At 36.4% G+C, this 26,739-nt stretch overlaps 1 protein-coding gene and 1 pseudogene across 2 annotated transcripts in view; one reads left to right on the top strand and one right to left on the bottom strand.

Annotated features, from left to right (window-relative positions):
• Positions 1-26,739, top strand: part of LOC118596234 (cadherin-10) — a 191,228-nt gene that overhangs the window by 121,647 nt on the left and 42,842 nt on the right. For both annotated transcript variants that reach the window (XM_036207007.1, XM_036207008.1), the window contains exons 3-5: positions 18,882-19,176; positions 20,880-20,999; positions 21,703-21,870. In XM_036207007.1, coding sequence (XP_036062900.1) covers positions 18,882-19,176; positions 20,880-20,999; positions 21,703-21,870 — 583 coding nt within the window. The remainder of the gene's footprint in view (positions 1-18,881; positions 19,177-20,879; positions 21,000-21,702; positions 21,871-26,739) is intronic.
• On the bottom strand, positions 3,072-3,526 carry LOC118596236 (annotated as a pseudogene).

Below are 26,739 nucleotides of genomic sequence, written 5' to 3' on the forward strand. Positions count from 1 at the left end.
AGTAAAAATGGCGATCTTACCAAAAGCAATGTACAGATTCTACACAATCCCCATCAAATTACCAACACAATTCTTCAAAGATCTGGAAAAAATACTTAACTTCATATGGAAAACAAAAAAACCAGGATAGCCAAAAGAATCCTGTACAATAAAACAACCTCTGGAGGCATCACAATCCCTGACCTCAAGCTCTACTATAGACTACCATAATAAAAACACCTTGGTACTGGCATAAAAACAGACATGTGGACCAATGGAATCGAATTGAAGACCCTGACATTAACCAGCACACCTATGAACATATAATTTTTGACAAGAAACCAAAACTGTACAATGGAAAAAAGAAAGCATCTTCAACAAATGGTGCTGGCATAACTGGATGTCAATGTGTAGAAGGCTGCAAATAGATCCATATCTGTCACCATGCACAAAACTTAAGTCCAAGTGGATCAAAGACCTCAACATAAATCCAGTTACTCTGAACCTGATAGAAGAGAAAGTAGGAAGTACTCTTGAACTCATTGGCACTGGAGATCACTTTCTAAATATAACACCAGTAGCACAGACACTGAGAGAAACAATCAATCAATGGGACCTGTTGAAACTGAGAAGCTTTTGTAGAGTAAAGGACATGGTCAACAAGACAAAACGACAGTCTACAGAATGGGAAACGGTTCACCAACCCCACATCTGTCAGAGGGCTGATATCCAGAATATATAAAGAACTCAAGTCTTTTCATGGACTTTAAAGATATTCCTCATTATTTATAAATCTCCAACTTTCCAGTCCCAACAACTGAAGGCATCAAATACTTAATATTCCCCCCATCAATTATCCTCCCATCTATACCCCCCCCTTTTTTTTGGTTTTTCGAGACAGGGTTTCTCTGTAGCTTAAATATATTTTGGAGATTTTTTTTTTCTTTTCTTTTTCCAGAGCTGAAGATCAAACCCAGGGTCTTGCGCTTGCTAGGCAACTGCTCTACCACTGAGCTAAATCCCTAACCCCCTATTCCCCCTTCTTTTACTCCAACAGTTGAAACCATTCTCCAGTCAGAAGCGTACTGTATGTTTCTATGACATATCTTTGAAAAAATAATCCTCTTCTTTCTTCCTGGCAGTGGACATTTGTCAAGAGACCAAGCCTGTCATTTTAGACTAGAGAAGCTTAGACTGCTGTGGAATGTCCATGTTTAAAATGTATATATATATTCCAGTTCAAGCTGGCATTTTTAAAGGAACTTGCAAAAGTCACCTATTGTCTTTCTTGCCTTATTTTTGTTGTGTTATGTTTTGAACTTATGATCCATTAAGCGGCAAATTCAACAATTACAATGATGCTGTAGAAAATGCCAGACTGGCAATTGGCACCCCTACTGATTTGGAATTTACCACACTCTTAAACGTTATGAGATATTTGAATTCCTCAACTGTAGCTGATTTTTTTGTTTTGTTTTGTTTGTTTGTCTTTTGTTTTCCCCACTTTGGGAACTCTGGACTTGAACTATTATTTCTTCAGAAATACTGTCTTCTTAAACAACAGACTTTCACTTTTAACACTATGTCAGTCTTAGCATTTCTGTTACTATGGAAAAAAAAAATCAGACACCATGACCAACAGCCAACTGGGGAGGAAAGGGTGTATTTTCATATTTCACTTCCGCTTCACGGTCCATCAGCACCATCACTGAGGGAATCCAAGGCAAGAACCCACAGTAGGAACCCAGAGACAGGAAGTGATGCAAAGGACGATTACAGCTTCCTGCCATGCCTTCCACGATCCTTTACACCCCAAGACCACCTGCCCAGGGGTGGCCCCACATAATGGGTTTGGGCCTGCCCTCATCAATCAGAAATAGAAAAGATGCCCACGGGTTTGATTACAATCAAATGTGGTGGAACATCTTCTCAACTGAGCTTCCCTCTTCCAAAATGGTTTTAGCTTAGATCAAACTGACAGAAAACTAAACAGGACAGACTCTAAATGACTTATTTCTAAAACAGCTAGTCACCACTTACATAAATGTCATTCTCTACATTTTATTTTCATTTATTTATGTTTTTATTTTATTTTAGTTTTTGTTTTAAGACAGGGTTTCTCTGTATAGCCCTGTCCTGAAACTAGCCCTGTAGACTAGGCTGGCCCCAAACTCACAGAGATCTACCTGCCTCTACCTCCTGTGTGCTGGGATTAAAGGCATGTGCCACCACTGCCTGACCATTCTCTATCTTTTTAAAATAATATTTTCTTTATTTTTTGAGAATCTCATAAAATGTATTTTGATCATATTCACTTCCCTAACCCAACTTTACCCAGATACACCCTCATTTGCCTACCCACCCAATGTCTTGTTCTTTCTTTCTTTGTTTCTATTGTTCTTTAAGCCCATCTAGTCCTATTTGTTTTACCCAAATAGTTTGGGACTTGATACAGAATGTGGTCACACATATAGAGGTTATATGCTTAAATCATCTCCCTGTCCTCTCCCATCAGCTCTCAGACATCTACAGCTCCTCAGATTGGGATGGGCTGTCATGCTTACATCTATTTTCCATGCGGAGATTTTACTTGTATTGAGATTGTGCAAATACTATGCATATTTTCTCAATACCTGTCTGTGCATAAACTGCCCTGCTGTGTCCAGAAAACACTGTTCACTTGTAGCCATCTACCACCTCCCTCCGGCTCTTAACAATCCTTCTGGCCCAGCATCCTTGAGTATTACTGAGACATCATTAATGAGACATGTCCCATATGTAGACATCCCATTTAGGGTTGAACACTCCATAGTCCTATATTCTCTACATCTTGACCAGTTATGGGCCTCTGTGTTAATTGCCAATTATTGCAAGAAGTTTCTATGATGACAGTTGAGAAATACTCTAATCTATGTTGCAGCACTAAGTCATTAGGAATCATTTTTATACTCTTTCCGATTTAGTGGAATAATAGTAGTAGACCTTGCCCAGGGCCCATGACCTACCTAGCCAGGCAGTTTCATCTCTTAGAGTGGGCCTTAAATTTAGAGATTAGTATGTGGTTTTTTGTTTTTTTTTTTTTTAATGAATGGGGCAATTTATTAACCCAGCATTCTTTGTTCTAATGCTTCTTGTTGGCAGCTGCCACCTGTCAGGCAATTCTGTCCAGATCTCTCTTTCCCTGAGGTGTTAGCTTGTGGCCCCTATCTTGTCCTTTCTACCACTTACAGGCCCTCTAGGGCTTTGAGGGCTCAGCAGGCCACACTCTTGGAGCCTCTGCTGAAGTGGCTGGGCCTGACACCGTCTTTCTGCCGTCCTCCGTAGGTCTTGGTCATGGAGCCAACCCAGCACCACCTCGAAGGTACTGTTGACAAGAAGCAGCTCGTGTGTAGAACCAGTTCTCATCATAGGGGACAAGCTCTTTATGTTTGGCCCGCCTGACTGTGTCCACCCATTCAGGGACTTTCAGCTTCCTGGACTTTTTGAGGAAGGCTGCCAGATCTCTCCAGAGCTGCTGGTTAACGTCTTTTACAGTAACTCTAGGCATCCTAAGGCCTCCACACTGCCAGCCAGGGGAAAAGGTCTAGTATGTGGTTATTGACTTACTTAGATTTCAATTGCTATGATTAACACCATGGCCAAAAGGAAAGGAAAGGTGTTTTCTTTTTTCTTTATTTTATTATTATTATTATTATTTTGTTGTACATGTCTCAAACACAGTCTACCATTGTGGAAAGCGGCGACAAGAAATCAAGTACCTGAAGGTAGAAACTGAAACAGAGATCATGAGAGAATGCTGCTTACTTGCTTGCTCTCCAAGACCACCTTCCCATGAATGATTCTACCCACAATATGCTAGGCCATGCTACATTAATCATTAATTTAAAAAAAATACCATAGAGACTTACCAGGACAATGTGATAGAAGCATTGTTAGTTGAGTTCCTCTCTTCCCAGCTGTTTCTGGATTGATACAGTTGGCAATCAATAAATCAGTTGCATAGTTATTCTCAAAACACATGTGACATTATTACAGCAGTAAACGTATCTTGTCAAGACAATGCTTGTTATTGATCATAGATTTTGCAGCTTGACAAACTAATGATTAGCTTATTCTCCTCTGGTAATGTGCACAGCACCATCTAGCACTACAAGAGTGAGCCAGTAGGGACAAAGGTTCCAATGACTACCATGTTGAGACTTCTATATGTTCTATGATTGATATGTGTTGTGTCTTCAACAATAGGGTCTTACTGTCAATGTATGGACATTAACCAATAGCTTTGGCAATAGCCTGTAATGCTGGGTAATCCTTTGGTATTCTACAGGCCAACCGCTCAAAATAACATAACCCATTCCTGGTAGTTGTGTTTTTATTTGCTAACATGTGGTGTCCGAATGGATTATTGTCCCCTGGTTAAAGCATTGCCCAACTTAATCTCTTCTTATACATGTATAAGTATCCATTTCAGTAAGTTTCTAAAATCCCCTTCCTTCTACTTCAATTCTTATTACTTTTACAATAATTTAGTAATAATGTCCTCACATTTTATTTATTTATTTTTCTTTTTAAACTTTATTTTTTTTGACACTATTTGGATGTTCTACAAGTTGCCACTGGGAATGGTGGCATGCATTTACTGACTTAACTAATGCTACAGCTGAACATAATTTGCAGATGTTTAATGTGATCCAGCTTCCTGTTGCAGAGAAAACTATATTTAAATTTCTATTTCTAAAAGTTTTATTTACACTTTCACCCACTAAGCCATGTATACATCATATTCCAATTATTCCAAATATATACTTAATGTGTACTTAGATATGAAGAATAGCATTCTTCTCCCTCCCTCCCTCTCTCTACATTACTTCTCTCTCTTTTCTGACAGCATCGAGAGATGTGTCCCAGATTAGCCTCATACTCATGATCTTGCCACGCACCTCTTTGCCAGTAGAGAACAATGTATTCTTAATGCAAAAATTATAGTAATAACTGTTCCTGTTTTTCACCATGTAATTTTTATAATTTCATTTAACTCAGTCTTTGTGCTTTTTCAAATAAATATCATAAAGTGCATCAAATTTGTCTTCCTCTTATAAAACGTGCAGAATTTGACTTTGATGTCAATTGATTTTTATTAATAAATGTGTACTAGGTACAGCAAGAGTAGAAAAGAATAAAAATGCTGTTGTTAGACCCAGAACAAACAGGTGTTGCTCTGGAAAAAGAGTGCAAAACCATTTAAGGTTTTCAAATTATATACGCATGTGGCACTAAAGTTTATGCAGTTACATATAATGCATAGACATTTATAGGCATACATGTATACACACATTAAAAACCATAGTCTGGAAATGGAGGACAGGAAATAGCACAGCTACACAATGGGGGCAGAAAACGGCACTTCTTTTTTTAATAAGGCATACATGAGAATTTTTACAGATGAGTAAGAATTCAAACATGATCAATCAAGGGAAGCAGTTAGAGATAAGTGTGGAGATTATCTATGGACTGTTGATGAAATTATAGAAATCCCTTAGAGAGTTGAACAACCACCTTTCCTAAAGCGTTTCCTGATTTGTTTTGTTTTGTTTTGTTTTTTTGTTTTTGAGACAAGGTTTCTCTGTGTAGTTTTGCGCCTTTCCTAGAACTTCCTCTGTAGTCCAGGCTGGCCTCGAACTCAAAGATCTGCCTGCCTCTGCCTCCCAAGGGCTGGGATTAAAGGCGTGCACCACCACCGCCCGCCGGCCCGTTTCCTGATCTTTTTCTTTGTTGAAAACATAGAAAATTGATGAAAAATAAATTCTCAATGAAATAGATTAAGACTATATTTCAGGGGCTCTTTGTACTCCAGCATAAAGCACTTTACATCATTTCTATGTGCATACCTCATGCGTATGTTAGCCATTCCAAGGATAGCCTTGATAATCCTCTTTTTCAGTTTTTTTTTTTTTTTTCAGGATCTCATAACAAAAGCAAAAGCAGTGACTGTGTACATCTAAATACCATTCCCATTTTTTTCTCCTTTATGGTACCCAGGGTGGGGTAGGCTCCAGCTTGGTCCCTGGGGTGTCAGGTTATATAGTTGATACCCTATGGCTTCCAGTAGCAAAGTGTCTCTTTAAGCTGTAGAAACCAAAGAGCTTCTAATAAAAATTCTGTAACATCACTTTCCAAAACCTCTTGAGCCCCAAAGCACTGCACTCTCTTAAGTTCAATATAGAGAAATCAAATTAAAGAAATATTTATATAAACTCTGTGAATGGATACCATGATCCTTAGTCTAGCTCCTTTAGTGTCCTTTCATGTTTTTTTTCTTCAGCATAGTTGCAGTCCCTGTTTAGCTACATGTAAAAAAAGGAATAAATAAAACAAGATCTTTGATATAGCCTGGAATCAGTGTGAGCCTCCTCAAGGTACATGAAAGAATGTTCCTTCCAGAACCTTTAAAACTGCCTGCTATAAAATCCAGTCTGGTATTTATTTTGTTTTTTTGTAGTTGTTGTTCTGGTTCATTCATTCATCCATTTTTAGAGGAGAAAAGGGTTTCTTTGGCTTACACTTTTTGGTGACAGTCCATCACTGAGGGATGTCAGGGAAGGAACTCAAGCAGTCGCTTACATCAGAAACTATGGACAAATGCTGCTTACTGGTTCACTCACAAGCTTACACTTAGCTAGCTTTCTTAAACAAGGTATAAACATCTGTCTAAGAATGGTGCCGCCCACAGTGGGCTTGGCCCTCTTGCCTTCAGTTAATATTGAAGATAATCTTCCATACATATGCCTACAGACTGATCTGATATAGGCAACCTCACTATTGAGATTCTATTCTTTGGTTATGCTGGTCAATGTCAAGTTGATAACTTCAGCAAAGTTTGCTCAATTGTTTAATGGGAAAAAAATCTACTTTTTTTCTGTCTTAGAGAGAAATACCTCACAGTAAAAGAGGACTGTTTCTCCCAGAGCCTCCTTTTATGGAGCTCTGTCCATCACTCTGCAATCCATCCCACCCCATCTACTATTTCTAAATCTTATCAGTAGACTTTAAATAATTCTTAATGATTTCAAAAAGAACCCTAAAAATTCCTGTATCATCTCAGATTGATCCATAGTCACAACTGTAATTGCCTCAATTTGTAGAAAATCAAGTGTGAGATAATTTCCTAGTTAATCTATATCTAATAGTTTTTCTGGGGGTAGGGAGTGTTTGGTTGGTTGGTTGTTTTTTTTTTTTTTTTTATGAGATCTCTGGGGCATGATTTTATAATATAAACAAACCATATTTTTGGTGCTTTTTCATGGTTGCTCATACTCTCCAAGCACTGATTATAAATACTCCATTGTCTAATACCTAAATCTTTTATATTCATCTCTGTCCCTGGCCCCAAGAATTGTTTTGAAATATACTTATCGAGCTCAATAACATATATAGGGCGCTTTTAAAAAACACTGTAGTGGTTTTATGATCTTTTTTATTGCTCTTTTTATCTCCTTTCCATTTCTATTTTTGAATGGAGAATTGTATCATTGAGATTTATAAAACTGGCCTGTGCATTTCTGCCGAATCAATATTTACACAGCATTCCCGAAAGCTACAGATACCAACATGGATCATTTTCTGGCTTATTTTACTAATCAATGTTGTAACATTGTATCAGGTCTTCGCCCTTCTTCCTTTTACTCCCAGCCCCAATCAAATGGAGAACTGCTTACATATTCTGAGCAGATGTTTGCTGGCTTTCCCATGCTTTCAGCTGTGTTCTGAGGCTACATCCTCTTTATTTGTTTATTGGATGCAATTGCCCCCTTGAATGGGTGCTTCAAGTTCTATTTGTTACAATGTTACTTTCTGGAGCACTTAGAGCATCCTGCCAATGTTGTTGCCCCCTGGACAGCAGGGCACTTTGGCACATTCCTGAGTTTTTTAAAGACAAATGTAAGGTATCTCAGTTGTTTGAAAGGAAATGGAGCATAAAATTAGAAGTGTGTGTATGTTGGAGAATCTACTCAACAGTTTCTGATATTTTAGATTAATGCATTCTGTCACATACCAGGGAGAGAGAGAGAGAGAGAGAGAGAGAGAGAGAGAGAGAGAGAGAGAGAGAAGTGACAGAAATTGTTAAATTGAAATAGTATTTACTATACTTTTATTGATTCATTAATCCAAATTCTTAAAGAAATTCAACCTGTTTACAGATTTAATTCCAACCTATACTCCCCTTCCTCAGTCTCTGTACTGGAGCCAAATTCAAACAATTATCAATATCTAAAATATTGTCAAATATTCTGAATATTAAATATCTCCATAAAAGAAGTACTTTGATTTTCCTGAATTTCTTGTCTTTTACTAAATATCACTAAATACATCTTCTCACTTTTTATAACTCTTTGATAAACTTTTATTTTATTTCCTATCTCTTATAATGAGTTAGGTATAGAGAAGTATTTTTATTTCATATAAAATTCACTTGAATTCATGTTGAGTGACATGGAAATAAAAAGTGCCCCAAAATTGAAAGGTAAAGACTTGCTATGCTCTAAAGATTTATTTCCTTTAAAACCCACATTTTAGATTTCTGACTATTACTGTAACAATGTTAAGGGAAAGGATTTTGAGAGTTGACTTGGTCATATGGATAAAAGAGTCTTGTGATGTGTACTGATTATTTTCAACTTCAGTGACTGGAGAAGTGTCTAGAAGTTTAGTCAATTACATACCAGGTTTATCAGTGTGTGTGTATGTGGGGGGGGGCGGTATTTGCTGTGACAATTAGATCATGAGAGCTTGGATGTAAGGAATGAATTGTTTCTTCCATTGATGGACATAGGACAACTTATACAGAAAAGGTGAAAAGCAGAAGGTGAGGACTGGTTTGCACAGTGGTTCTTAACCTTTTTAATGCTACAACCCTTTAACACAGTTCTTCATGTAGTGGTGACCCCCAACCATAAAATTATTGTTCTTGCTGCTCCATAACTGTAATTTTGCTAGTGTTGTGAATCATAATGTAAATAATTATGTTTTCCAATAGTCTTAGGTGACCCCTATAAAAGGGTCATCCAATCCGCAAAGAGGTTTTGACCCACAGGTTACAAACCACTGGATTAGAGGGTAGTTAACTATTACAGTCTATGAAAGGCATAAGTAACTTGGGTCCCCTGAGTTGATTAGCTCAACTCCACTACACTTTTGCCAACTGAATTTACTGAAAACTCTAAAACACAGAACAAAGAACTATTTCCTTCATTGAAGTTGTTGTCAGCCAGAATTCCTTTTTCATGACTTTTCAAAGGTCTGACTAATTTGGGGACTTGGTATTGAAGTGAATGTTTTCCTGTGACTATCTGGCTGTGTTGTTCAAATGCCTTTGAAAACAGGGAAGAATTTGGATAGCTTTGAGATGCAAGTGAGTACAAGAACCAAACATGATTGGTGGAAAAAATAAAGAAAGAAAGAAAGAAAGAAAAGGATTCCTAATGACATTCTGCTATACTTATAGATCAGTGCCTAGCCTGATTGTCATCAGAGGGGACACCATGAGAGCACTAGACACAGAGTCAAGTAAGCAGGCCTCACAGGGACTTATAGAGACTGAAATAACAACATGGACCCTGTATGGGTCTGAGCTAGGTCCTCTGAATATACTTCATGGTTGTTTAGCTTGGGTTCTTATGGGATTCCCAACAATGGGCGTCAGGGTATCTGACTCTGTTGCTTACTGTTGAGACCCTCTTCTTAATGGGTTGCCTGGTCCAGTCTTGATATGAGGGTTTGTGCCCAGTCTTATTATTGTACAGTTAAGCCTGCTCTTTTTTTTTTTTTTTTATGGGAATCATGATAGAGTGTATCTGTGGGGAAGGGATTGGGAGGAGTGGAGGAAGGGGAAATACAGTCAGGATGCAATGGATGAGTGAAGAAGAAAAAATTTTATGTGTTGTTTTTAAGAAAATTATAAAGAATGTCTAATAAGTGATTTCAGTGGGAATTTAGAAAAGAAAAATCCAATAGAATGTAGATAATAAACATTGCTCATGGAATTTCAAATGGGAACAAATATTCTTCAGGGAAATAGACCTGGCTATTTATGTTTCACTGCGCTAATGAACTTCTACACACTGGATCCATGTCCTGAGGCTTCGTGGGAGGCTGATTTTGAAGGTGGAGTTAATTTTATTATAAACCATCATTGAGACTATGTAATGGTTATAGTTATCTGAATTTATTAAAATTTATAATAAGTGTGTGAATGAAAGGCAGAGTATAAATGTTTTAAAATGTTTTTTTTTTTCATGAAAGAAGCCCATGATTAATAAAAAACTAAGTAGTTTATAACACCCCAATGGAAAAAGCACATCTCTGGAAGGTGGGAAGCCTTATCCATTGCAGGCTCGAGGGTATGAAGATTTACACTCACTTAAAAGATATTCTTTTATACAGAGCTCCACAGCTGTATACAACAATCCTACTCACTGTGTCTTCTCCCCAAGCACTCAGAAATGGATTGAAACATACCCTAAGGCAATATAGCTAGCACTGGCCTGACAGCCCCAGACCTGGTAGTATGCATGTCCTGTTCACCCTGGAAAAACACAGAATGTAAGAAGTGTGTCTTCGTGGCACCTTAGACTCAAACTTTAGAGGAACGCTAAGAAGGTCAGAGACTGGATGTCAGGTTCAGAATCCTGGAGAAAGTAATGCCTGGAACTGTGAAACCGAGAGGAATGGAGAGGCTGAACGGAAACCGTGGCACTTTAAAAATATCTGGAACAAAAAATGTCAGCCACAGAAAGTGGAATGAGTAAACAGAGCCAAGATAGAGGCAAAGTGGACTGCTGTAGTAACTGCATAGTGCCAAGGTTGAATAAATCTACCTCAGGTCACCCTGGGCTGATGCTGGAAATGCCACCCCAGCCACAGGGTTTAATTGTTTGTGCTCGATTGCAGTTTTACTCTATGTTAATACTTCCTTGCTATTATTCTCTTGTGTTCTCTATTCCACTATTTGTACCTTGGTGGTATGTAACTGAATTTTTAATGATTTTACAGAGGCTTACAGCTACTTTCCTGCCCCAAGACTTCTTAACAATGCTGGAAGTGTCAAGACTCTTAAGCACTTTGACACAGTGATTAAAAAGTTGCAACAGCACACATTCTCATGCATTAAATCAGTGTTCCTTCCAAGTCCCCAAAGGAAACCCTCTCCCTTTTCATCATAGTGTGGAAAAGCACCTAGGAGACACAAATATGCTCGAGAAAGCAAACTCCCACCCCCAGTGAGGAATCTGGCACCGTGATCCTCAACTTCCCAAGCCTATCAGCTACTTTTTCATTATTGTAAGATAGTGACCCAAATTACCTTATAGAAAAAGAGATGATTTTGTCTTAGGGTTCCAGAGAAATAGTCACAAAGGTGGGCAAGGCATGGCAGGGATAAGGCTTCGAAGCTGGAGCAGGAAGCAGAGAAGACAGCCAAATGGAAACAGGAACAAGGTTATCAACCCTCAGATTGTGCCTCTAGTGATGTACTTACTCCAGTGGAGGGACTGCTTCTAAAGGTTCCACAATCACCAGCTGAAGACCAAACATTTAAAGGTGTGAGCCTGCGGAGGACATAAGTGGGCAAGCCACTACAGCAATTCTAGAATTAGAAGACATAACTTTCTTTTCTTTGGAAACCACCCAGTCCATAGAATTTGAGTATAACAGACCGAACAAATGGAAAAAAGTTGCAGCAGCATACCACCTATCCTGCGGTGTACCTTAATTTAATTCTCGTATAATGAACATTCATCGCCCAGGCTCTTACATGAAGGTGTTTTGAAACAAGATCTGCTGCCCTGTCCCTTTTATCTTAGAGACTTTATTTCGCAGAAACTGATGATGAGTGTATGACTATGTCAGAAATATACTACATTTCAAAGTGCCAAGCATGCTTTAATTTTTGTTTGGGAATTTTCCCTAACCTCTATAGATTGCTTGCATGTAAAATATTAAAACTGTTCAGCATAAACAAGTACAGTATTAGGTTTTAATTAAGCTTATCAGAGTTAAAAAGTTAGGGAACTGGGGGATGACTTTGAAATGTGCAACACAGAAGCAGTTGTCCTATTTTCATTAGTTGTCATGGATGCTGCCATGTCCTTTATCTGCTGGTGAATTTACAAGGAACACAGCAGGTTGTGAATTTTTAATAGGCTTTCCTCAAGGAAAGGAAAGGTCAGTATTAACATAAAATTCTTCTTAAAGATTTGTGGCCAAATGTTTCACACCGGAAAACAGGTGTTACTGCAGAAGTAAAGCCACAATAATCTATTTTCTTTTCCTTCCTTCCTTCCTTCCTTCTTTCCTTCCTTCCTTCCTTCTTTCCTTCCTTCCTTCCTTTCTTTTTCTTTCTATTTTCTTTTCTCTTTTCTGTTCAAAGAAAACTTTATGTCTCACATAATAAAATAGCAAAATACAAGCCCTTACAAAATATTTTGTCTTTAATAGTTGATGCTATGAGCTTTTGAGCATATGATCAATTGACCCCATCTCTTTGCACCATCAACACAATTCATGACACAACAATTCATTCAAATATTGATGTCTAATATGAAAAAAAGAATATTGAGAAAGCAATAGTTCTAGAGAAATAAACCCATGTCCAATCTCAGTAAATAAGTTGGTATGAAAAGTAGTATTTTATCTCATGTATAAGATTAAGGGGAAGTAGCAGGGAGAATTTGGAGCGATGATGCACAGGAAGTGAAGTAAACTAACAAAGAAAGCGACCTATTGCTGCCCTCTAGACTCAGTACCACTGTTGTAGTCTTTAGCTCATAGCACACCAGTTATTCACACCAGTTATTCACATCAGTTATTCACACCAGTCCCACACAAGCCTGGCCCTGTCAACAATCCATCATGGGAGAAGGGTGGACTCATAGGGTCTCATCTTTACCGAACAACTATAGGCTAGTGACAGAGTCTGTGATGAGGAGTTGTGCACTCACTGCAGAGCCTGCTGGGTTCCATAGGATATCCCCAAATCTGTGGTCAAACATAGAGCCCTGGATAAAGCCTATAGGACATAAAACAAAATCAGCAGTCTTGAAAATGAGAGATACAAGTTTGTGGTGAAGAAGTGGACACCAAGTTATAGGTGATTGGGGAGTGAGATGGGTAGGTATGTCTTATGTACTTATGTAAAATAGTTCAACAGAAAATTATAATTGATAGAAAAACACTATGTCAAAGGAAACAAACAATAAAACTGTTGTGAAAAACTAATGACAAAGATACTTGAACATAGGAAGATTTTATAAGAACAAATTGAAAAAAAATTGTTGATTTGTTTCTTTCTGAATCTAATGAAACAATTGCCACCAATATAACAATTAGAAGAGGCCTTTTTAACCCATTAGCTTTATCTATGAAATAGGTTAACTACTCACATCTCAGGAGATGTAAAAGTTCAGCACAACCAAAATAACAGTTGCTGTTCTTGTCTGTTTTATTCAAGTAGTTTTGAATAATGTTTTATTACCATACATTAGTATTAAGGCCCTAATTACCCTCTTCTTTTTTTTTTTTTTAATTCCAGTGTTAGTGGTCAGTTGTGTTCAATCCTTCCTCACTGTAAGAAAAGACAGGGCTTTAAAAAAAAGTAATCCATTACTAATGTTAAACCAAATGGTTGAAGAAACACTTATTCTGTGTGTAGCTCCTTAACATGTAAAGTTCTGCATTTGTAGCTGTCATTTGCCTCTCTTAATTATATTCCTGTTGGACAAAGTAGACCTCTTTTCATTCTCAGATTCTTAGAACCACAGTCTAACTTCCAGCCCTCCTCCTTCAGCATCTCTGCCACCGTGCTCAATTGTCTAATCCAACAGAACCTCCCACGGCATGTGGTCCACTTACAAGAGTTGATTTTCACTCTCTATAGTCCAAGTGAAGGCAAAAATCCAGCTGTGGTATTTATCCTAAACACAGCTTCATAGAAATTCAAATCCCCCTGTATGGATAATCTGGCAGAATGCTTTGAATTGTTACCTTCTTTCCTTTATATATTTCTATACCTCAGGCCTATGCTCTGTATTCACCTGTTGTTCTGAGATACAAAATTTGTGAAGGTTAGAATTTCTTTAGCTTTAAAACTATATTCAGTCTGTATCTGGTAGCTTAGATATTACATGCTTAATAGATTCGCATTCACTCCTGCATGCTCTTCAGGGTTTTCTCTGAGTATCTGATTTGCATGTCACGTTTGGGCCTTCCATAGAACATAGATGGAATATTTCATTTGCTTTTAAAAGTACCTGATTATATGGAAAATTCAAATTAAAGAAATTGAATGAATAGCCAATGAAATAGAGAAGTGTCTTCTCTGAGCCACAGTGCTGTCTAGCCAAGTGATTGATAATGCCAATAGCGCCTGGGTGTTGTTTCTCAGACTGAATAAGGAATCTGTAATGCTTAGAATGACACTGGGAAGGTACCCACGGTGTTGCAAATGCATGTAATTGGAGAGTTTCCAAGCAGCCAAGTACATTTTTGGATACTAATAACCATCAATCTCTTGACTTCTTGAGAGTGATTCCTGGACTACACACTCGCATGTGACTTCTGAGAGTTTCTTGATTAATAACAGATACTTCATGAGTTTACTCATATTGTTGTTTCCAAATAGCTACATACGCAGTAAAATTCTCTTTGTTCTGCAACTTCTTTATCTCTAAAATACCTACACACTTCAGATATGTATATCCATTATGTCACTAATGATGAATTGTTTGTTAAGTGAAAAGAAAAATGGAGTTGTTTACAGAGTAGATTGCTAAATCTAATGAACATAAGCATTTCAACAAAGTAAACCACCTTTGTAAATTTAGTCATAGAACTGAACAGCCACTAGATACAGAGGCCAGAAAATGTTGACACTCACACCTTTAATCCTAACATTCTGTAGGCAGAGATCCATCTGGTGAGTTCAAAGCTACACTGGAAACAGCCAGGCATGGTGACTCATGTCTTTAATCTCAGGAAGTGATGGCAGAAAGCAGAAAGGTCTATAAGGTGTGAAAACCAGGAACTGGACCTGGTTAAGCTTTCAGGCTTTTGAGCAGCATTTCAGCCGAGATCCATTAGGATGAGGACTCAGTCTGAGGATTTGTGGAAACAGGATCAGCTGAGGAATTGGAGAGGTGAAGTGGCTGTGGCTTGTTCTGCTTCTCTGATCTTCCAGCATTCACCCCAATACCTGTTTTCAGGTTTGATTTTATTAATAAGCCATTTTAAGATTCATGCTACAAACATACTAGCATGGAGAATAGCTTCTAATTCTGAGATCTTGAGAACTGGCCAGATTAGGCATTTATCTGGAGCAATCAGCTCTAGGTTTCAAAAACTGAAATAGAGAGCAGGAAGGATAAACACACAATGTTGTCCTCTGTCCTTCACATAGGCTCACTCACTCAAATATCCATAATTATAAACACTCACAAACATTTTAACATTCATATTCATTAAGATCAGATTAAACAAACAAATTCTCATTAAGGAAAAAAATCTCATGTGAAGAACAAATTTTTGCATTAAATGGGAAATATCCATTTTAAAGCTCCTATCTTTGAGTTTTGATTATAAATTACTTGAAGAACAAATCTAATTTATTTAAATAAATGTATAACTCCTATTCAATATCTCTATAACTAGAAAATATTGTATCTATATTTTAATTTTCCACAGTAGAGATTGGCAGAGCTCTTTTGATTTAGGCCTATATTTTGCATAATTACTAAAAGCATAACATTTGTAATTATATATTATTTTTAATAAATATTTAAAAATTTTAAGAATTGATACAATGTATTTTGATCATATTCTCCCTAGCGGCTCCCTTTATCTCCTTCCAGATTCATCCTCAACTCCCCGCATCTTTATGTCCTTTCTTCTTTTAATTTTAATTTGTACTAGTAGCCAATTTGTGCCATTTATGCCCTTCTGCACTGGGGCTATCAACTGGGCCATGGTTGATCTAACAGGATCACCACCCTAAAAGTAAACTTAAACTCCCTCTCCTATGGACCTTAACTGTTCATAGCTCCTTAGTTAATGGTGGGGGCTCATAAACCACTTTCAACTCCACTTCAAAATATTGACTGGCTTAATTTGTGCAGGTTTTGCAGAGACAACCACAGCTGCTGTGAATGCATTATTACAGTCATTCTGATCTGTCCAGAAGAGACTATTTCCCTCTGCTCCTCACTAACCACTTAAAACCTGGCCCTTCTTCCTTGATGACACCTCATCTTTGGGGAGATGTTGTGATACAATGTCTCATGGGTAGCTCAGCCTTGAACCATCACTTATTCTCTGCTGTTTGATGAGTTAGGAGTTTCTACATTAACTACCATCCACTGCAGATAGTCTTTCAGATGAAGCCTGAGACCTGCACCAATTTGTGAATAGAGAGATGCGAATTTTGAGGGCAGTTTAATACTGCGCCCATTTAGCAAATTAACAGTGGTAGGTTCAGTCCTGGCCCTATGAGCACACCAACCACAGGTTCTTCACTACATTTGCTTGACTGGGCATGTCTAACATGTCTTAAATGTCTTAAGTACAATCATAAAAATGGTTGTTTACCCTTAGATGATTCATGCCACTACTGCATCCATGGGCATGATCTTGCATACTCGTCATTATATCACTTGACAAAGTTCACAGCTTGATAAGTATTGGTGAAATTATTAAGGCGACTCCACGTAGTTAAAAGGGAGGTTTATTTTGTGGCATAACTTACAAATGAAGGGACAGGTAGATAGTAGGGTCTGGCAAAGGTATGGCGCAGTCCTGCAGTGTTCTCTGGAGTACTCTGCTTGGTCTACCTCCAGCGTCCAGGGTCCGGGCACCAAGAGATCCTTCTCATTTGGATCCTGGGTCTTCAGCATCCTCTCTCGGCCCCGCCTTGTAGGTGTGACCATTACCGAAGCCTCAATGAGGGTTGGAACTTCCAGGCCAATGCTGGAATGGCTACCCACTACAGATAAGAAAGTTGGCTCTCCTCCTCTTCAGACGCCTGCACAGCACCTTCCAGTAGTATGGGAGCTAGCCAGCAGGGAGGAAACTTTCCAGTCAGTATCAGCTTGATTTCTCGATGTCCTATGATCAATGTGTGTGGTGTCTTCAGCAGGAGATCTTAATATCAAGTTCTTATGGGAAACGAAGAGCAACATGAATATCCTTTCTTGCTTCGGGAGTCTTTAGGACACCTTGACAAAGATCTCGAAGAGAGATATCCACACCTAACACTGGGCTTTTTATTTGGCAGCCTGTGACTTCTAAAATGAATATAATCCCCTGTGTAGTGTAACTTCAATTAAATGCTTTTATATGAATCTCCACATGTATAAAGCTTTTGAAACATCCTTAGAGTTAGCTGTTCTTCCCCAATCCCTTCTCTACCCTACATTCACATCTTTTTCCCCAGCTAAAGTTCCTTCCCTTTCTCATTATTCACTTTTACCCTTCTCATGAAATTTGAAGGTCATTCTCTATAGAAATGAAGAAAGAATCAAAAGCAGATGCATTATTAAGTAAAAAGGTGCATTTTATTACAAATATTAAAGCTATAATCATGGCATATTCAATATCTGTGGTTTCTAATGGTACAACTAAAGTCATAGTTATAACCATATATTTCACAATAATTTCTGATTTCTCTTTGGACAAGCTTCTTCCACAAGCTAAGAATCCCAGGACAATGTTATCTTGATACACTGCCACATTATCTGGAAGATGCTTAGGATACATTAATCCCCACTACTCAAAAGCCTAGAGTTTACTTATTAGTCCTGGAATGAATTTCAGTTCATTCTCCCACAGTCTGAAGTTACTAATCCATGCATCTGCAAGCCTGGCTAGCTTCCTTTAAGGATATCTTTGAAAAACAGTACAGGTAGAATTTTCCCAATACACGTAAGTTGCTGGGCCCACAGTTTAGCTTCAGCAATGTGCACACTAGGATATTGCACATGAACCAAACTATAACTCTTCATAAGATGAAGTAATTCTCAAAGTTTGGATGTGGTTTTGCTATAGACACAGGAAAAGCAGTCACAGTCTTGTCTTGAATTCTTTTGTCCTTTGCAGATTTCAAGAAGGTATTTTGACAAGGTACAAGGTTAGGGCATATTTTATGTTATGGTTTATTTATTTATTTATTTATTCATTCATTCATTTATTTATTTATTTATCTATTTATTTATTCTTTAGTGCATGTGTCAACGTTATATATACATATATATATATATAAATATATACAAATATATATACAAATATATATATATAAATATATACAACGTTATATATACAAATATTTGCATGGTAATTGGTACCTTTTATATGAAACCAATTATTATGTTTATTATTCCCACATTTGGAGTCTGTCTCTTGTATGCTTGAAAGAGTTAGAAATCCTAAGACATTAATACTTACCAAGCAGAAATACAGCAGATAATAAGTTGGTAAAAGCTGAATTGCCTGTACAAGGTGAGAGTAAAATAACCTTCCATTTCTAGAAAGAGTTGAAAGTACATTGTTTATAACCTCATGGCTGATGTCTTTATCAGGTGTTATTTGCTCATAAAAGAGGTTATATACCAGGTGGGAAGAGGGAGCTTATTTTAACTTGGAAGATTTTTTTTTCTGTTTAGAATAAAAAATCACCATGCTAAATGAACAGATCTTTTTGGTGCTTGAATGTGATAGAATTGATAGTTACTCAATTCTGATTCATAGAACAGAGATTACTGAGGCCATTATTTGTGATGGGATTTAAAGGACCATCTTTGAATTCTTTTACCCTGTACACCTTTAAACATCATCATGGATATGCTCCTTTTTATTTCCTCCAGCTTCATTCAGACCAAGATAAAGGAGATGGATCACTCAAATATATTTTATCTGGAGATGGAGCTGGTACTCTTTTTATTATTGATGAAAAAACAGGTGATATTCATGCCACAAGACGAATTGATAGGGAGGAAAAGGCCTTTTATACTCTACGTGCACAAGCTATTAACAGAAGAACTCTGAGGCCAGTAGAACCAGAGTCTGAATTTGTGATCAAAATCCATGATATCAATGATAATGAGCCAACATTTCCAGAAGAAATTTATACAGCTAGTGTTCCTGAAATGTCCGTTGTAGGTAAGTGCAGTTACAATATTTATAATGGTATGGAAAGTATGGAAGTAATTTCAAATAATTCTTGTAATATTGTATTTAATTTATTTAAATCAATTTTTTACTTCCTAGCTAAAATACATATACATTTGAATACAGAAGCAATGAGTCAGAGTAGAGTTATTAATAATTTTACATGTCATGTAAATTTGTAAATCTTCACCACTTTCTGGTAGACCTCCTCAAAAATTAAGAAAATACCACTAAATTTTAGTAAAAAAAAACAAACTAAAATGACATTGTAATATGAATTTTCATGGCAAGCCAGGCATATCATGAAGACAAATGTTTTAGTATTAAAATTGTTTCTTGCAGTCCACAAGGGTCCAAATTCTGGACCCCTTCCAGATACTGAATATTCAGTCCCTTGAATGACATAATATGGGTGTATGCTGATGCATGCCCTCCTGCATCTTCTCATGAAACCTACCATTATCTCAATAGTTGCGTACTGTATTGTTTATAAGAAGCAAACCTGCAACTATAGACCATCAGAGACTTAGAACTATAGACTATAAACTGGTCCAGCAAGAGTACCAGTGGTAAGATATGGTTTCACTTATAAATACTCATCACAGTTTATCAAAAGCCTTTGTTTAGATTACTTACATATTCAAATAAAAGCCTTGATTATCTTCTGTTTTCTTAAATACTGAAATTCCTTTGTATTTTAACACTTACATATTAAAATTATACTGTCATAGTCTCATATTTAAATATACATACTGAAATGTCATATAATAATTTTGTACAGAAAAACAACATTGAATTGTGAAATTTATAAAATAAAAGGAAAAACTATAATGGGTAAGATAATAGAATGTATTTTAATGTTAATGTTATCAAATGTGATATATTGATGAGAAAATTGAAAATTCTTTATTTTTTACTAAATAGTTAATATATTCAAATCACAAGACTGCATGATAATATTTTTACTATGAGATACATTTGGTTTCATAGAAAACCAAACTTTCCGAATGTGTATGAACTTGTGTAAATTAAAAAAAGCATTTTTTAAAATAGCAACTATTGGTATTTTAATAGTAACTATCAAACTCATACATTTCTCAAAACATTTGTTCTGGGAGTGTTATTACACTTCGCTAAACCCCAAGGACCCTGGGCAATCACCAAGCATAAAGCCCTTGTAGATAACATGAACTCTATTAGGATCTTAGGAGTTCTGGGAACATGGGGTCATCTTGGATTGTTTCTAAATTTGGAATTCAATCTATTCATAAAATTGTATTCTAGAGCAGATGCTGATTATTTTTGGAGTTAATTAGTACAGAGGGAGAAAGAATATACTTACTCCTTTGAGATTTAGATGTGCCCTTTACACAAAACAAGCCTATTATACAAAACTTCATTTTAATATCAGACCTCAACATTTGTAAAGGGACCATGCTTGTTATATTCTGAAATACTGAAGCATTATCAATTTTGTGCATAAACACACACCTTTTGGCTAAATACATATTGTTAATTTTAACTCAAGGTACATTTGCAACACTATTTCCCTTTTCTGTATCTATCACCCAACTGTTTAGTTTCTTAAAGCGATCATTTTTAAAGCCAAAAATCACTCAAGTCTTCAATGAAAACCAGCACTTTTGCTCCTCCTTCTGGTATGTGCAGAACTAAGCTGAGTTTGGATACTTCAGGTACTTCTGTGGTGCAAGTCACAGCTACAGATGCTGACGACCCTTCATACGGGAACAGTGCCAGAGTCATTTACAGCATACTTCAAGGGCAGCCTTATTTCTCTGTGGAGCCAGAAACAGGTCAGAAACAATGTATTGGTGTTCGTTGATGTTATCATGTTTGTGATCTTTGCAAGTATAAATGGGAGAACAAAGATAAAATCTAAGCATTAGCACATGGAGAACAGTAACAGTGCCATGCTGGATTTTTTTTCCCCTCTGTTGTTCATGTGTGTAAGGACATGCATGCACATTTGTGCAGATGTATTTGGAGGCCAGCTGGGCCATCAAGTGTACTTTTCAATAGATATACATGTTGATTTGTAAGACAAGGTCTTCCACTACATCTGAACCCCAACAATTTGTCTAGACAGCCTGGCCAGTAAATCCCAGAACCCCTGATGTTTTACCCTGCAAGGGTTGAATTGGTGGGACCTTGCTGCTGTCATTATTTGGAGTTTGCACATTAAAACCAGGCCTTTGGGTTTGCATACAAAACCCTTCACTTTGACATATCCTCAGTCTGATTCTTGTGAAACTCAAAAAAATAATTGATCAAACTAATAGAAATGTAACTCGCTTTATTTGTAAGTTTAGATCACTATAGTGCATATGATATTACTAGAAGATAGTAAATGAAATGAACTTTAAAGATTTGTATGGAATTAACTATATATATATATATATATATATATATATATATATATATATAATAAGTGTGATACTTGATTAAATTGGCAGCTGCCACATAATAGAGTAACACAGCATTTGTATTTTCTCAAAGGTATCATCCGGACGGCTCTACCAAACATGAACAGAGAGAACAGGGAACAGTACCAGGTAGTCATCCAGGCCAAGGACATGGGTGGCCAGATGGGGGGTTTATCCGGAACCACCACAGTGAACATCACACTGACAGATGTCAATGACAACCCACCTCGCTTCCCTCAGAGTAAGTACCCTTTCATGATCATTCTGTAGAGCACAAGATCTGGAGTGCAAAGGATGGTTTAAGAAGTTACCAATTAGCTACTAAACAGATAGTGGTGATTTACTACAAAATTTCCAGCAAAAGGCAAATTATTATTTTAGCAGTATCTCTTACAGAAATAGAGACTCTGAATCTCCACTACCTCTCTCTCTCTCTCTCTCTCTCTCTCTCTCTCTCTCTCTCTCTCTCTCTCTCTCTCTGTCTCTATCTCTATCTCTTTCTCACACACATGAACAAACATACACATATACATACACACACCGAGAGAGTGTGTAACAATTACCTAATAATTGCTTAATACAGAAAAAGGAATATGCTCATTTTAAAAAGCTAATAATTTACAATGAATATTTTTTCTATTCTTAAGTAGCAATAAGTAAGGTCCTAGCTTGAAGATAAAATTTTAATAAAATAGTTAGTTATAAAGGCTCCTCTATAAATGCCACTGAAGCCAGAAGTTGAACTACATTTGCTATCACTATGTGTGGGGAGGGTTTTCCTCATCCACATATAGATAAATCCAATGTTAACTATTTCTCCAAATTTCCTGAATCAATTAAGAATCAGTTAAGAAACATAAACTTCTGACAATATAGTGCATGCATAATGCACCTATTTATTCTCTCTTCTTATAAAAACGTGATAGATTATATGTATGCAACATAGATCTGATGACATTGACACTGCTAGACACTCAGCATTCTGCTGGTTTCCCTCTGTTCCTTCAGTAAGTTCTCCATTTCCAATAGAATTTAGAGTTGTAATGACTCAACCGTAAAAAGCGCACCATAGTGTAACCTCTATTCTATCATTTTTAATTTTAAAAAATTTGCAAACTTAATCACATCATTTCTCCCTCTTCCACACCTTTGTCCTACTCTGTCCTGTCCAACAATTCAATGTATCTACTTCTGTAACCGTTGTTTTCACACACACACACACACACACACACACACACACACACTCAAATATATATAATGTATTCAACTGTAGCTTGCATGTATATGTTTTTAGGGCTAATCATGATCTCTTTTCTTAATTTTCATCAGTTTCTGGACATCAGCTTCAAGGTTGATTACATTTTACTTTTTACTTCAGCTTTAGTCTCTTTGTGATAAAATAAATTTTGAAATATAAAATGTTTTTATGTTATTTGTAACTTTATACAAAATTATGACATGGAAAAAATTATTATATTGTACTGTAATTTTACTCTTTATAAGAAGGATTCTAATTCTTTCTGTACTGTTAACTTATATTTTCTTGTCAGAATTTCATGATTAGGATTAATTTTTTTCTTTATTATTATGTGTTTTAAATTTTATACATCAGCCATGGGTTTCCCTGTACTCCCCCCTCCCGCCCCCACCCCCACCTTCCCCCATCCTGTCCCCTCCATTCCCATCTCCTCCAGGATCAAGGCACCCCTGGGGATTCATTTAAACCTGGTTGATTCAGTACAGGCAGGTCCTGTCACCTCCTTCCAGACTGAGTGTCCCTGTGTAAATCCAAGGTTTCAAACATCCAGCTCATGCACTAAGGTCAGGTCCCAGTCCCACAGCCTGGATGCCTCCCAAACAGATCAAGCTATTCCATTGTCTCACTTATCCAGAGGGCCTGATCCAGCTGGGGGCTCCACAGCCTTTGGTTCATAATTCATGTGCTTCCATTCGTTTGGCTATTTGTCCCTGTACTTTTTGCAATCTTGGAATATAAGAGGATTAATTTTTTAAAAATTTTGTGTGTGTGGAAGAATTATGAAATCAGAATTATTTGAATTTGCTTGCCATATGTCTGTATGTAGTGTGTGTGTGTGTGTGTGCATGCACACATGCATGCACACTTGGATGTTTGTATCATATATATGGATTACTTTTAGGCACTTAATTTACATGCCAAACAGTGTGAGTTTTTTGGAGTGATGGTTTTGTTTCTGTTTTTAATCCCTAAACGTCTGGAGAAGAAAGACATCCATGCACACACTTTTCAAAAAGTTATATTTCAACTCAATGTTATATGTATTGTTTATCAAGGAAGAAGAAACCTAATGTAATCCTTAATATCTCTATAAACATTTTAATAATAGGCACACAATTTAATACAATGTAAAATTTTAATTTTACATATATTCTTGACCTTTCATCTTGAGTCTCTTATCAAGAGGACAAATAGGTAGAACTGGAGAGATGGCTCAGCCCGTAAGAGCACTTATTGTTCTTACAGAGCATCTGGGCTTGGGTGCCAGCACCTCCATGGTTGCTCACAATAATCCATGATTTCAGCCTCAGGGGATCTGTTGCCTTCTTCCAGCCTCCGAAAGCACCAGGCAGGTATGTGTTGTACTTACATACATGCAGAGTAAACCTCACACACTAAATAAAATAAGTAAATCTAAGAGAATGATCATGTAAATTGAGGGAAATGAACCATGTCTAATTAATTCTATAACCTGAAAAGAACAAAATGAATACTGAAAAGATATTTTCCAAGAATATATGTCAATCTGGAGTAGTATCATATTTAAAGTTCTCAGGAATTGTAAATTAAATTTGTTTCTGAGTGGAACATTCAATAAAGTAATTGATAGATTCCATTTGAATGGAAAATAAAACATTTTAAAGCTGAAAATGATCAGTGAACCTTTATTTCAGTGTGTTTTCCCTTTTAAGTCCTTCATTTAATAAGCATTTATTTGCCTTATCCAATAAAAATTCATGATTGCCATAATTTAGGCTTATTACAGAAAATATAACACAGTAATATGGCAACAATAATTGCTATAATATTAGTTAATAGAAGCAAGAAAAAGGTAGCATACACTTAATATTCTAAAGAAAAATTTTACTAGACACCATATTATTTATTGGTGTACTTTACTGAATCATGATAACACAGTAGTACAATATCATTCAGCAATTTATTCAAAATTAAATACATATTAATACCATACTGGTAATTGCAGCAAATATGTGTTGATCTCAATGTCCAACTTCAGATGTATTGCATAAAAGATTTTGAAATTTTTCAATACACCTGTAACCTACATTGTTATTTTAAATTATACGGGAACATATAATTAATTGATTATTTTATGTTGTGAATCCTTACAATGTATTTATTAAGGACACTTACAGCAAAAAGGATATTATTTGGAAGCATAGGAGTATAGGACATCTAGGATGTGAAAACTGATTTTTATGTCTAATACCATTTGATTAGATATACATCATTTTGCAATACTGTACTGTCTATGAACACGTCCACAGGAAACACATCACTGAAGCCTCAAGACTGAAATATGTTATATATACATTTTACTGCCTTATTATTTACCCAATGTATAAAACAAGAAAAAAAAACACAAACATATTGCATAGTAGAAACTAAAATACAAACCAATATATTTACCACGTTAGTTTTCTTTTTAATCAAAAACAGATTATTCCTTCATATAATTCATCCCAAACTGTTTCCCCTCCTTCCTCTCCTAGCTCAGCCCTGCCTTCTCCTTCCCAGAGATCCACTAACCCTCCATTTCCTCTTCAGAAAATTCTATTTGTCATGTTTAAAGTGATGAGAAATTTGTTTTAACTACATTATTTTCTTTAATATTATCTTTAAAGAATGGAACCAATATAACATTTACTCAGAGATGTAAAATTGTTTCCCTCTAAGTCTTATATGAACCATGATCCACTTACATTTAATCAATTTAGGTTAGCTACATTAGGAGTCCATGACTTTGTGAGGGTTCCTCACTTGTGCGGTGGCTTGCTTCCTGGACAGTTCAAAAACACACCCTGCATAAGTCTCAGTGGTATAATTCACTTAGTAGCTCTCCACTGTGGTGAATTAAAATGAGCTCTATATTTTTTCATTACTGTCAGTAATGCTGGGTCATAGTGTATTCTTCATAGAGTGATGAAGTAAGACTAAGTAATTCAGTGTCTATGCAGTATTGATTCATTAATAGTTGGTATACCCCTGTGTTCACTAATGTTTGTGTAAGTGATACTTTGCTAGCATTAAAAATAGAAGTCATATCACACTTAAATCCTCTTTCAAGTTTTATGAAACAAAATCAATATTTAACACATGTATCACAATTTTTTTAAACAAGTTCACAAATTCTTTTATCTAAAAGTATTTTTTTATTGATCACCACATAACTTCAGAAAGTGAAAATGCACAAATTTAACTATTTGGTTTCTTGAGACCCCATTTGGACCATGTGCATTACTTATTCCTTATAGCATTGCAACTGAAATACAAAGATACTCAAGTATCCTTAGGAACCCAGACTTCGCAAAACCATGCTGTCTTTAACATTCACATAGAACTGAACCATGGGTATTTAAGCACACATTTTACACTGATAAATCAAGGACTACTACCATATAAATTTATGTCATATAAGTTTAGCTAAGGCTTTTAAGAATGGAAAACCGTGAACTCCAAAGATCACTGAAGACATAATTGTAAGACCCCTTTGTTTGTGGAATAGATGCCTATAGATACAGATAAACAACCTCAGGTTAATGAGAAGTGATGTTTTTATTACATGAATTTCCAGGTCTATGATAAATACACTCACATGATTAAATTAATTATACTCTGCCCCACTTTTCACTACAAGTTACTGGGAATAGGTAGCAAAGCACCTTTTCTCCCTTATTTGATTAATGTTAGTTCAGAAATATAATGCAGAGTATATCAGAGGGATGTTTTTTATTTAGATAAGCTATTAATAGAAGATATTTTCCAAAGTGCAACAGAATTTAACACAGCTAATAATTGTTAGGATTTCAATACCATTATTTATAATTCTGC

The sequence above is a fragment of the Onychomys torridus genome, chromosome 15 (genome assembly GCF_903995425.1).
Source record: "Onychomys torridus chromosome 15, mOncTor1.1, whole genome shotgun sequence".
NCBI classification, from domain to species: Eukaryota; Metazoa; Chordata; class Mammalia; order Rodentia; family Cricetidae; genus Onychomys; species Onychomys torridus.